The sequence below is a fragment of the Zea mays genome, chromosome 6 (genome assembly GCF_902167145.1).
Source record: "Zea mays cultivar B73 chromosome 6, Zm-B73-REFERENCE-NAM-5.0, whole genome shotgun sequence".
NCBI lineage: Eukaryota > Viridiplantae > Streptophyta > Magnoliopsida > Poales > Poaceae > Zea > Zea mays.
Window position 1 is genome coordinate 94,243,199 of NC_050101.1, and position 13,121 is coordinate 94,256,319.

General features: G+C 41.2%; 2 protein-coding genes across 20 annotated transcripts; one reads left to right on the forward strand and one right to left on the reverse strand.

The window, feature by feature from the left end:
• Nucleotides 1-585: 585 nt before the first annotated feature.
• Nucleotides 586-5,982, reverse strand: LOC103629565 (uncharacterized). Of its 19 annotated transcripts, none has more exons than XM_035959990.1 (9): nucleotides 4,870-5,982; nucleotides 4,357-4,452; nucleotides 3,739-3,925; nucleotides 3,366-3,620; nucleotides 2,918-2,990; nucleotides 2,768-2,822; nucleotides 2,538-2,695; nucleotides 1,924-2,042; nucleotides 601-1,396 (listed from the first exon to the last, which is right to left on the reverse strand). In XM_035959990.1, exon 1 carries the CDS (start codon nucleotides 5,410-5,412, stop codon nucleotides 5,197-5,199), a length of 216 nt encoding a protein of 71 aa, XP_035815883.1. In that variant the 5' UTR covers nucleotides 5,413-5,982; the 3' UTR covers nucleotides 601-1,396; nucleotides 1,924-2,042; nucleotides 2,538-2,695; nucleotides 2,768-2,822; nucleotides 2,918-2,990; nucleotides 3,366-3,620; nucleotides 3,739-3,925; nucleotides 4,357-4,452; nucleotides 4,870-5,196. The 19 variants fall into 19 exon arrangements, 14 of the variants coding, with proteins under 14 accessions (XP_035815870.1, XP_035815879.1, XP_035815883.1 ...); XM_035959988.1 differs by adding an exon at nucleotides 2,153-2,296 and having other exon boundaries at nucleotides 2,538-2,682; nucleotides 2,918-3,620; XR_004850211.1 differs by having other exon boundaries at nucleotides 599-953; nucleotides 1,030-1,396; nucleotides 2,153-3,620; nucleotides 4,870-5,710.
• Nucleotides 5,983-6,383: 401 nt separating this feature from the next.
• On the forward strand, nucleotides 6,384-9,133 carry LOC103629566 (uncharacterized). The gene is made up of 7 exons (XM_020539301.1): nucleotides 6,384-6,639; nucleotides 6,754-6,828; nucleotides 6,908-7,038; nucleotides 7,119-7,223; nucleotides 7,959-8,037; nucleotides 8,312-8,491; nucleotides 8,600-9,133. Exons 1-7 carry the CDS (start codon nucleotides 6,559-6,561, stop codon nucleotides 8,822-8,824), a joined length of 876 nt encoding a protein of 291 aa, XP_020394890.1. The 5' UTR covers nucleotides 6,384-6,558; the 3' UTR covers nucleotides 8,825-9,133.
• Nucleotides 9,134-13,121: the final 3,988 nt, after the last annotated feature.

Here is a 13,121-nt window from a genome sequence, read left to right on the forward strand (position 1 = left end):
GAAGACCAGTCAAATGACTTGACAGATGGCGATAAGAACCAAGAAGCCAATTGTAGTAATGTGGATGATATGTATCATGGCCTCACTGTCAACTCTGAGATTGATTCTCTGCCTGATCCTAAGGACCAGGTATCCTTCTCAATATGCTATTTTTTCATTCATTTCCAAATCATAAGTCAGTAGTTACATTGCTCTGTTTCTGGTGTTCGGGATATTTTAAGGTCTCATTGCCATGATACTCTGTCTAATTTTTATGAGCATTTTTGGTTTCTCCACTATGGTAGAAATCTAGAATGCATCACTGTATTATTGAATCCCAATTCCTAAAACCGATGCAGTCACGTTTTCAAAGCAATGAATATCACGCATTACTACAATATGCAATTATTAGCTCTTTTATTAGTTCTGTGGGCTTCAGAATAAACATACTATTTGATTTATCCTTAAATAGAGCTAAACTGAATTGAAAATAAATATTGTCACCTCGTTTGAGCTTAATTAATATAAATACTAGGTATGTGCCCGTGCGTTGCGACGGCGTATAAATTATTCGATAACTGTTAGTGCATAACGATCATATGGAAATGAACAACATATATATCATCAACCTCAATATCTCACAAATTCACACTAATAACATGAAATGTGTGTGCAACTCAAATAGGGATAATTTGTTTCCTAATATGCCGCCAATATTTACAACTAACAATGGCATCCTCCGCAGAGACGAACCCAAAAAAAAGTTAGCATTCCTTGCAGCTACAGGCGAACCAAACATTTCTTAACAGGCTCCTCATCAATAGATAAAACCCATCTCAAACATGTTTCTAGATTATTAATATGACATTTGTTTTGCATAGTTCGTTTCTCTGGAAGGATCACTAATTCATGCCGCCCAGATGACAATGTTGCCAGTATTGATTACAAGTTAGGGTATAAGCAAATGCATTATCCTGAAAATGGCAGTTATAAGTGGTTAGACGATGGCCCTTCCCAGTTAAATGATGATATCTCAAGTGTTAACCCAACTTGTTAGAAAAGGCAAAGGATTGAAGCTATATTCCATGAGTATGCATATTCTGATAATCTTGTAGTGCTGGAAGATGTGCCAACTGAAGGTTATTTTGCTCACGAACAAGAGACTGAGCTGATTGGTCCAGAAGTTGAAATACCAGAATCTTGCTTCAGGGCTCTCAATAAGCCAAATGGAATGACATCCGATTTTGTGCAAAATAAAACCAACTTGAAGGCACAGACCTCAGGCTGGGATGTATTATATGACAAGTTTGAAAAGTTAAATGGGGATTGCTTACTCGATAAGCCAAATGGAATGCAGTCATCCAATGACCTTGCACACACTTAACAGGACATCAGATAAATGCTTCCGTTCTTGGAACTATGAAAACATTGACAGCAATGTTAGATTTAGCAATGATTCATCTATTATATTTGAAGAACTAAAAATTTTGATAACATAAAAAATGAAATACAACCGCTTAATTACTTCAATGATAAATGGTAGTATATCTACTGTTGTAGCATTGATAGAAAGTGATAAAGGTTATGCCTAAATAAACTCATACAATAGAAAGAAAGACATACATTTAACGCCAGAAATGAAAATAAAACCACAAGACTGTTCATTATAGGTAAAAATGCTATTAATGTGCACAGTAAAAGGAATAAAAAATGAGCCAACGCGACAAGCAACATTCCAAGTAGTTGCATGGAGTCAGAAGTATCAAAATCCACATATCAATCAATGTGACATTTTGGATCAGTTAGTTAGGGTCTAGAATATATTTGAAAAATGAATAGAAGTTCATATTACCCCGCCAAAAATGCTATAAAAAACTGAACAGAACACACCAATAACAATTACCCTATCTAGTCAGCCTGAACAGAGCACTTTCTGTGACTTACTCAGCAGTAGATGGATGTCATCCCTCAACTAATAATACCCAATTCGAGGAGCTATATGCAACTGCCATTTCTGATGCTGCCAGTTCATCAGCCTTTGGTTCTGAATATGTAAGATTACGCTGCATCCAACATATAGAAGCAAATTTTGTAAATCCCAAGAGTTCATATGCATAACCTTATATGATGAAGAGGACTATATAGTAGGCTCCAATTGAAACATCCATCATACCATCACAATCCTACATTTAAATCAGGAAACACCATCATCAGGTTAACTTCCTTCTATCAACGTGTTAACTTGACCATTTCGTCAGTTAAATCTTCTTGAAGCTTTCTATGTGGTAAGAAGTTCAAGTAACAACAAGACCACAACCTTCATTTGATGACACAAAAAATGACGCACAAATCCTCAAACAATTAGAACAACAATGAAGCTAATAGGCACCACAACAATTATAGCTTACAACACATCAATTTACTAACACCAGGCAAATAATTGGTCCTATAAATAGATTGTGCATGTGCAATAAAGAAGTTGTGGATAAGAATAATGTGGGCATTGATCTGGAGCCTAAGATAACTTCTCACATATTAAGAAAAAAAATTTGGCATACCTATGCTTCTGAATGTGAGCATGAGCTTCCACATCCAATTTTATAGATTGGCATACCTATGCTTCTGAATATGAGCATGAGCTTCCACATCCAATTTTATAGGTGCTCCAATAGATTCCTTTCTCTCGTGATGACTTGGTCCAAACTTAGCATGGGCTCTATTTAATTCCATTTGTTGACTCCATACCATAAGAAAGGAAAATAGATAAAATGGACCAAACTGAACTTACGTTGATCTCCTTCGTAGTCCCGATAATAAATATATTGGACTTTTTGCCTTTGCTCCTTCATAAGAGATTTCATCTCCGCTTTCAGTAATTGGCTTTTCATTTTCAGGTTGCACCAACAAGAATATAATAATAACAAATAAGAAACTTTACTTTCATTGATATCCCCATTAGAAGGAATACTATGATCTCTAAGAGTCCTGACAACTGCACCACCTTCCAAAACCTAAGATGTCATTGATATAATATTAAGAAAAGCCATCAGTAGGCACAAGAAACCAAGACGTTGTTTAACTAAAACTGAGCCTAACTCGGTATGTTGAGGGTGTGGACTGGATGTATGCCTAGATAATTCACCACTAATATTTTAACTAAAACTAAGCCTAACTCTATAACTGGCATTTTAAATCTGTTGCTTTGTTGCTTCTAGATAATTCACCACTACCATTGAATAGTGGTATGCCAATCTATAAATCTATAAAATGCCACTACCATTGTAATGTGGATTTCCTTCCACGCCGCGGGACGCAAAGCTTATAGTTCACAACCAACTGAAAGTATCAAGACGGATGAATAGTGAAGCGGTAGGCAGTAACTTCACCTGAATGACCCACATGCTCAGAAAAGCCTCCAGCCAGAACAATGCAAATCCAATGAAGTAGAAGATTAGGAGGTCAAAAATAATAGGCAGTGACTTGCTTTTGATGTTTGTTTCATTTGTCTTTTCAGGAAATATAGGTACAATCATATCCTGTGGAATTCTGGTTTAGTGGACTCAGACTGAATAATAGCGGTAGACTCACTCACCCCCACAATGACGATGTCGCCTATCAAGCTGATTGCTGGGAAAATCCCACTGCATGATGGGTAGATTGGTGGAAGGAAATCCCATTACAATTCAGATTCACGAGTTTTCAAGAAAGAAAGATGTAGAAACAATAGTGAGAGGTGCAAAAAGTAAAAATATAACTTACATTAACGTTTTCCCCACAAAGAGAATTGAAGAAGAAACAACTACATACACGCAGAAGACGATATGAACCTGTGTGGGGTCAGCATAAGCATGAACATGTGTGTTATCTGAACATGTGTGTTCTGGAACCACACTTCCACCTGCCTGGCGATGAGATCCAACTGCCGTGCGAGCTCCTGCTTCTATGCCTGTCCAACAATGCATGAAACGTTCATATGTTCGTCAGTTAATAGCAAAAAAGAAGCAGAAATTCTTTATGCAGACATGAACAATAGATTATTCAGGCGCTACTACTTTGATAGGTGCATACTATGCGATCACCAGAAGCTCCCCAAAACAGGACCCAAGATAGTCACTGAATTGCCAAACAACTCTTGAGGGTCCTTGTATATATTATATAAATCACCTTTTAGGCTTATGAATTGTACAAATTTAGGCTTATCAGAGAGAAGATGGTACAAGACAAGAATATTCTAGAGATAACTGATGATGGCATAGTAGTGCACAAGATAAACTTCAAGTGACAAATCAATACTAAAAAACTATTACACCTTTGCCAGTATTAAGCCGAAGAGATAAATAATGATATTTGAATGAGAATATATGGCTAGCTACATACAGTTTTGGATAGCTCACTACCCATCTCCATGGTTCGCAAGCACAGATGAATTATTTCAGTTTGCAGCAAAAAACAGATGACTTCAGTATCATCAACCTGCATTATTACCAAAAGGAAAAATAATATTCTCATTTATAGAAGTATTATTTTTAGAACAAACAGGTACTTATTATATTATTATGTATTTTTTTAATAAAATGAAGGGAACAAGCCAAAAGGTAGCATATATGATGTTACTGGTGTATTGTAAATTGATATTAAAATAACATGTCAATGCAACAAATAACAAAGCTGCTATTTTGTCTTGTGATTTGTCTCAGGTAACAATGTGACTATCATGCTATGTTCAGATTCTCCATAGTCAATTTTATTATTTAATTAAACTGAAGGCAAATAAACTGGATGCATTGTATTGTGCTTTATATAGCAGTACACGAGAACTACATGAATCTTCGCTGATAATTATATTGCAAAATAGTGAAAAAATAGATCTGTTGATTGCATAGTATGCACCTATCTGAACATGTGCGACGACTGGCGGCCATCCTCGTCGGGCGTGACGACCTTGATTGCGGGGAGGTGAGCACGGGATCTGGGCGTGACGTCGCACCGAGCACAAAAAGGGAGAAACGAAGCAGGAAAGATCTTGAAACTGACCGCTAGTCCTGCTCCAGCATGTAGATTGCTGTGCTGCGCTAGAAACCACTTCCTCGCTAGTAGTACAAAAGGAAATAGAAAGCAGGGAGAGCACAAGGTCACCGAACGTGCGTGTGTGTGTCCATGTGTAGTATACTCCTGTAGGCAGGAGGAACCGGCGCCGGCGATGGGGTGCCGGCCCGCCTAGCGGAGGGCGCACGCTAGGCCGGCGAGGACGCGGGAGAGGCCGAGGCGGAAGCGGGCGACAGCGCCGTGGGAGTAGGGCCCGCAGTCGCGGCAGACGGCCTCCATGGCCTCCACGAAGAGGCTGAGGCTGCGCGCCGGCGGCACATACAGCGTCAGCGGGGTCGCCGAGAAGGCCAGCGCCATCAGGAGTTGCAGCATCTTGGACGAACGCATGCCTCCTGGTTCTTCCTCGCCTTCCCCTTCGCCCCCGCGACGAGAGCCAACCCAATCAGATCTAGGCGGCTCGGTCTTGGGCGTATGGCGTGGGACACGGGAGTGTTATGAGGCAGCGGTGAGATGGGAGGGATAGACACCGTGATTGTGGGGGACGCCGAGATTGCCGCAGGGGAGGCCGAGCTTGCTGCGGGGGACACCGAGATTGCCGCTGGGGAGGGCGAGCGCCGAGATTGCCGCGGGGAGGGCCAGAGGGCGAGGCGGACGGGATGCGGGGCGGCAGAACGTGCACCACTATGGCTGTGAACGCCTACAGTAGGCACTTAAGTAGTAGTAGAGATATGACATTCAAGTTGTCCTTACATACTGGCTTTTTCTTCTAGCATTAGTTTACTCGATCATATGGATTATATTATGGTCACATGTTTTTGTTTTTTATGATTGGGTATTTCACAGGATTAGGGTTTGGTTTTGCCTTATGCCTATATGCAATATGTACACTGTGATATAATTAAATACTGATGAAAAAAAGTTTCAACGATTTTAGAAATAATATCTCTGACCCGAATTTCTGTCTCCCTAGGTCTAAGAATGTATACATGGTTTTTATTGTGCTTTCCTTCACAAAGTCGCCACTTTGGACTGACCAGGTGGCAGGCGGCGGCGCTTGCGGCGCTGGCCGGCTGGGTGTGGGCGGCCTCCTTCTACGACCTCACGCGCCGGGCGCGCGCGCTCGTCCAGCCGTGGGTCACGCGCCAGGTGCACGCCGAGACGCCAACCATCCTCAGGTTCCAGGTCCGTCTCTAATCTCTCCTAAAATTCTCCGGCGAACAAATTAACTGCATTACTACGCTTCTCTTTAGGAATTGTTGAATCTGTACGTGCTGTAAACGCACGAATGATGCTACCTTTTTGCTCGACCGTCGCGTCCTTTTATGTCTATAGGATCGATAACTTCGGTGCTGGTAGGATTAACTTGCTCAGTAAATTTAAGATGAACCTGACTAAGGTTCATTCTCTTACTGTCTTACATCAAACTTGAATGGAATGGTTGTCTTGTAAAAAACTACGATGTTTTAGTTTCGTAGGTTTAATTGTCTTCGGTGTTTCTCATGTGTTGAATCATTGCAGAAGTTGGAGCACAAGATGCTGGACAATTTCTTCTCTGTGCTGTCATGTGTTGTCTCCGTGCCCTTCTACACGGGATTCCTCCCTCTCCTGTTCTGGGTATGCCTTCTCTCTCATGTCCCACTGGTTTTATTGCCTTGCTTTCTGTATTCTCGGTACTAATTCCCTTTGATCCTGAATTCTTTTTTTTGAAAAAAAATCTATATCTTGCAGAGTGGACACGGTAGGCTGGCTGGGCAGATGACCCTCCTCATGGCTTTCTGTGACTACCTCAGCAACTCTGTCAAGGTTTTGCCATCTACTTGTATACAATTGAAGGGACACGCTTTAGTTTAATCACTGACACTCTCGATCTTTCTGAACGCAGGATATGGTGTCAGCCCCTCGGCCATGCTCTTCGCCCATTAGAAGAGTGACAGCTACAGAAGATGAGAGGGAAAATGCCATGGAATATGGGCTACCGTCATCGCATGCTCTCAACACTGTTTGTTTGACGGGGTATGTATGTTCCTGCTCTTATTTCGGTAGGGGAAGCTTAAAAGGAATTGTTGGCTGATGCTGCTTTTTGATCAATGCAGATATTTGTTACACTATGTCCTGACATACGGAGAACATGGCAGTCTTATAGTTGCTGCGGGTTTATCTCTAGCTCTCTACTCCAAATTTGCTTCATGTCCAGCCAAGTATGTCACATTTCCCCTTTTTTTTCTTTTGCAAATATTGCTACATGGTGATCTTTTGAATTTTTGCACGTGAGAACACGCAGTGATATGAACAGATTATGCTACGAGAGAAGAGGTCACGTTACCAGCTTAACTCTGGATCGAAGTATTTATACATATATATACATACTAAAGGCACATTAATTGGTCCAGAATTGTCGAACAAACCCTCATGATCACTGCTAAAAAATTATACTGATATGATGTGCCTGATATAGCTATTGATATTTCAAGTTCTGAACAATTTGTGCTGCCATTTATTAGACACTCATAGAACTACAAGTCTGTAGCTGACATAACACACACCCAATCACCTGTATATAGAGTCATAGAGATAAGAACCTTGCTGCATGTATGAGCGAAAATATCCACAAATGATTTTACAACTGTCAAAAAATTTCAGCAGTGAACCGAACCAATCTGCTGGCATTCAAATGTTTTGATTCAACATATGGCAATATATTTGAGCCTCTGATTCTGCTGGCAATTGATTCACGAATGCATTTTGTTTTTATTTGATTCATGGCCAGCAATTGGGACTGGATATCGAACATTCTGCTGGACTCAAATGATATAGCTTGCACTAGGTTCCTCATGTTCATTTCATTTCCCCCTAACAGAAGTCCATTTAATCTGCTTTGCTCTACTGTCGTTCGGTTATCACTTATTGATTGTACATATCCATGCTTATCACAGGCAATCGAAAGATGTCGTCAAGGCACTGAAGAAACGGATTGGCCATAAGAATCCAAAAGTTCAACTTCTTGCGCTAACTGTAAGTCTATCTGTGGCTTGCCATTTACTGTTAAGTCTAAGTGCTCTTGTGATTGTCAAAGATTTTTGTCATTTTGTGTTGTGCTTCCACAAAACCAAACACCTGATCTTATGTACTAAAAACACCTAATCTTGAAGCAGTATTTGGTTGCTGACCCAAAGATCAAGGTTTGTGTTTTTCGGCTCAGCAAACAAGCAGAGAGAAGAGCCCCTAGAAAGCCCGAATGCAAATTCCTTGGGATTTGGCTTGGAAGATCATTATTTATTTGGTGCAGGAGGACGGGTGGACAGCTCATCCGCATCCTTGCAAACGAGTAGCTCCATACCGAGAGGCCCTTTTGCTTGCCGAGAAGCATCAGAATCTGGAGACTAACAGTGACATGTCGGCTGCGGTGGTTGCAGATGCTCCTCCGCAGCAGGAAATGGTAGCAGCAAACAGAATGGGCCAACCGCAGGTAACCACAACCACAACATCACATCTTTTGTTTCGCGTAGAAGCATGTACTCTATCTACCTGACAGTTCTTCTCTTTATTGAATCATCTGGTGGTGGACGAACACAAGACGATTCTTGAAGAGGTCCCCAGAGAAGAAAATGGCACCATTTCCGCCGCCAATTATGCTGGTAATGGCAGCATCAACGACGACGACGCTACCTTGTATCAGGGAGGTGATGTGCTACCGAATAGGTCGGCAAGTATATTTGAGAACGACTTGGCCTCGACCGGGAAAGCCATGCAGCAGCTACTCCGGGTCCTCGGTTTCCAGATCGGCACAACAAGAACGTGATGTTCAGCTTTAGATGCTGTTTTGTATATGTTGCAAACCTTCAACTCACTTCTCTACGCAGAAAGAAACGTCAGTGCTGAGGATTGTAACTGAAACTCCAGTAACAGCAGCAAACATCAGTTGTCTTCCCCCTGCACTGTGTTGCATATAGCGATTACTAGGAGATAAGCAACTGGCACTGCAAGTATGTTCAGTTTAGAAACAATGACTAATAAGGTGAGAGTCATCGACTTCTTATCCGCTTGTCGTGAAGGCAGGCTCCATCTGTACTATACAACATGGCAAATGTAAGTTCGGTACGAAGTCGAATATGTGGAGCAGTGGATGTACTCTTCTAAAAGAAAAGGGTGATGCACTTCTGGTAAACCAATGACATCTGTAACGGTGAAAATGAGCTGTTGGTTGTTGTCCTCACATTCCAACCTTCTTTGCGGATGCAATGCAATTATGCAAAACATTCATAAGATTGCTTGTGTACTTGATTAGTATCAAGGTTTCAAGGAGCGATGACATTTTCTTAATATATTTGTAGGACTACGAATTTAGTTACTAACTGGACTACTTGTAACTCTTACTGCACAGTGCACATTGTATAGTTGAAGTGCACACTCTTTATGTTTTTAAAAAGAAAAACATTTAAAGGGTGTTTAGTAGCCATGGTACTGTAAATCTGTGCATTCTCTTGCAAATTAATCAGCCACGCAAGGCAAAAGAACAAAAATAGTGAGTAGTACAGATCACCACATGTGTTGCTGGCCGCAAAATTTGGAACACAGATAGCTACTTTGCCAGGTTCATTTAATGTTAGTATGCTGAAATTGAACTTAAATTTGAAGAGTCGCAACACAAGCTTAGCCAAAACATATACCAGTGAAGTGCAAACGACATGGGAAAGAAGAAAGAACTAGGTAAGTGCTTAGAAATATGTGGTATTAGCTAATACTTAAAGCTAAAAATGTCAGTAGTGGCAGGTACATGGTGAGCTGAAGCTCTGCTCGTTAGGATCATTGGACGTGGTGCAACAAGGGGTTGATACCAGGGAAAGTTGCTGGTCCGATTTCTAGCTTTAAGGCTGTTTGTATGTGTATTTATATTGAAAAAGTGAAAAACGTGATATCCAAGATGAATGGAGACTATTGAGAAAATGTTTGCTTCAATTAGCTTCTGGTTACAGCTCATTTCCTTCGTCTCAAATTAGTATTTACTTTAGCTTTTAATTTGGGTCGGTGGAGGTATTATATTGAGGCCAAAAACCTTAAAAATGATCCTTTCTACTACTAATAAACAGGGATTTGGATTGCTGGATCGGATGGAGTAATAATGGCTAAGATGTTGCTATGCCGGAATACAAATACAGTATCCATTTGGTACTTCAATTCCCCGGGCTTCACGCTGCATATTTTTTAGTCTTCATAAATATGTTGCAAGTTTCAATGACATGTTACTACTGAAGTTTAGACTTAATTGAATATGCACAAATCGACAACAATTCCAACGACAAATAGAATAAATAACTTTACGATAAAGTTTTGTTCTTTTGATATATATCTGATCGTTATGTGGATCGCGGTGCACATCTTCTACTATTAGAGAAGAATATATATTGCTAACCCCACTCTTAGCAGCTGCTAGGTTTATTTTCCATCTTTAGATCTACTTTACTTGTACGTGAATTCCTTTTATCTTTCCAATATTTGTTTCCACGATCGTCAGACTTATTTCTTCTCTTGCACGCCATTAATGGCAGCATCGATCTCTTTTCCCGACGCCCTCGCCTCTCTCTGCTGTATAAAATGCAAGATCACAGTCTTCTTCCTCCACCACAATCGAGCCATATCCCTTGCTCGCTTCTCCTTTTTGCAACGCCTGTTACTTGCTGCCAGCTCGATGTACGCCCTTTGTTCGCAACGCCGAAAGTCTCGCCGAGCTCGTTGTTCGTGTGCATCCTCTATTCGCGACGCTGGAAAGCCGTTGCCATCGTCCAAGTTCGTCGTCATCACTAACTGCTGCGTGGTCGAGCCATGTGCGCCTGACGTCTGAAGCTGTGCCGAGTGCCGCTTCTCCTTCGTACGCTGCTCCGCATCAAGTTCGCTCGCGTCGTGATCTTCTCCCTGTCGTGCTTGTCGTCACGACGCCGTGGTCGAAGCCCGATGTGCTCCTCTGCCCTGCTAATGTTCCAAATTACAAATTTTGTATATCATACTGATGTTGTTCCGTTTCTATGTTTTATATAATTTTTTTACTACCGTCGCAACGCACGGGCACATACCTAGTTTATATTGATTTGGTTATCTGCTAAAGGTCACTCTTGGGGTATTCTAATGGGTGTCGAGGACGACCATGTAGAAATTAAAGGCTAGGACTAAGTGGATTTTTTTCTTGCAAGCTTGAGAATTAGAAACAGAGTCGACAACTTCATTGGAGATGCATTATGCTTTATGGGTCAGCTAACCATTATTTTTCTAAGGATTTTGTCAATGAGTTACAAGGGTGTTGCCAAGACTCCAATTTATCTTTCCTTATTAGTGGTGATTCTAACTTGTAAGAGAACATGAGAATAAAAGCTCAAATCTGGGATGAGAGACTAGTGGATATTTTTAACAAATTCATTAAGGACAATCAGCTAAGAGAAATTAAGAGGTATGGTCCAAGTATACCTAGACTAATATACAAGAGCAACCGATTCAAAGTGTCAGGATTGTTTTCTCCGACAATGGAAATCAGTGTAACATGTAAAGAGAATCAGATAGGTATACATGGTTTATACTGGTTTAGGTGTGTGGGACCCTACGTCTAGTTTGGAATATATCTCTTGTATGCTCGAGTTTACAGGGGCGTCCATTGTAGATTACGATATTTTCATATCAGTCAAAAGCCCCCTACCTCGCCTTATATACCATAGATGTATGGTTAAAGAGTTCTGATAAGTTTGCAAATATGTTTTCTAATTGGTTACGATACAAGTAAAACATATAGTCTACCATACCCTAGTAGAAGTAATATGCCACACAAGCTTCCTTACATGATTTCTTGTTCTCCACCTCTTGATTACAAATGTCAACATGATAGGACTAATCTTTGTATTTGGTGAAAGGGAAATGTGCTCTTGAGCCATTTCTATTATGTTTTGGTGATTATATGCCCAACACATAGAGTTATGACTTTATTGAGCCAAGAGTTAAAGATATGTAAATGGAAAAGCAAGGTATGATTCTAGCCTTAGTAAATTATTTTTGGTACTAACATTATTCTACTAAGTGCTAGGAATCTTCTCAAAGTGAGAGAAATTGAATTGGAGAAGGTTGGCCAAGGCAAGCCAAACCTGCACCAGCCTGCGGTGCAGTGGACTGTTCGGTGTGCACCGGAGGCTGGTGCTCCGGCGAAAAGGCTGCTCTCGGGAAAATGCTGAGGGCTCCACGACTATAATTCATCGGACTGTCCGGTATGCCACGGGGGCCGGTGGCTGCAACAGTCGGTTTCTCCAGAAAAGGAAGGGAATCATGCACTGTTCACTGTCCGGTGGTGCACCGAATTGTCCAGTGCGCCCACGGACAGAAGGCAACTAAAGCCTTCCAAATGGAACTCAAACGACTCCTAGCTGCCCTGGGGCTATAAAAGGGACCCCTAGGCGCATGGAGCACAATAACAAGCACCCATTGAACATTCTACAACGCCGAGACATCGCAAACACACATTTGGTTCATCGTGATAGAGATTCGAGCACTTCTTTGAGTTGTAACTCTACTGTGCTGTTTCGTGCTCGTTCTTGTCTTGTGTGCGTGTTGTTGCTGCAACTCTCGCTCTTGTGTGTGTTGTTATTCCCCCTTACTCTTGTGTTCATTTGAGATCATTTGTGTAAGGCGTGAGAGACTCCAAATTATGGAGATTCCTCACAGCGGGATATTGTTGAGATAAAGAGAATCATGGTATTCAAGTTGATCTTTGGATCACCTGAAAGGGGTTGAGTGCAACCCTCATCCATTAGGACGCCACAACGTGGAGTAGGCAAGTATTCTACTTGACCGAACCACAGGATAAAAATCGCTGTGTCATGTGCCTTTATTTCTGTGCGATTTTCTCTCTATCTCCATTCACTTCACTTGCATAATTGCTCTAAGTTTAATACTCACCTTGTGAAGAGCAATTAAGTGAAGATGTTTACTCTGCTCGTACTCCTCACTCGAACTTGGCCTTAGCTTTCACTAATCCAATATTAGTCCAAGTTTGTTTTGTTGAGATGTTTTTACAGGATCACCTATTCACCCCTCTCTAGGTGCTCTCAATTGGTACCAGAGTC

Coding starts and splice junctions, on each gene's coding strand:
- LOC103629566 (XM_020539301.1), top strand. CDS start 6,559: ATGCTGGACAATTTCTTCTCTGTGCTGTCATGTGTTGTCTCCGTGCCC. Junction 6,829..6,907: donor ACCTCAGCAACTCTGTCAAG/GTTTTGCCATCT, acceptor TTCTGAACGCAG/GATATGGTGTCAGCCCCTCG. Junction 8,038..8,311: donor TTCAACTTCTTGCGCTAACT/GTAAGTCTATCT, acceptor TATTTGGTGCAG/GAGGACGGGTGGACAGCTCA.
- LOC103629565 (XM_035959977.1), bottom strand. CDS start 5,412: ATGCGTTCGTCCAAGATGCTGCAACTCCTGATGGCGCTGGCCTTCTCG.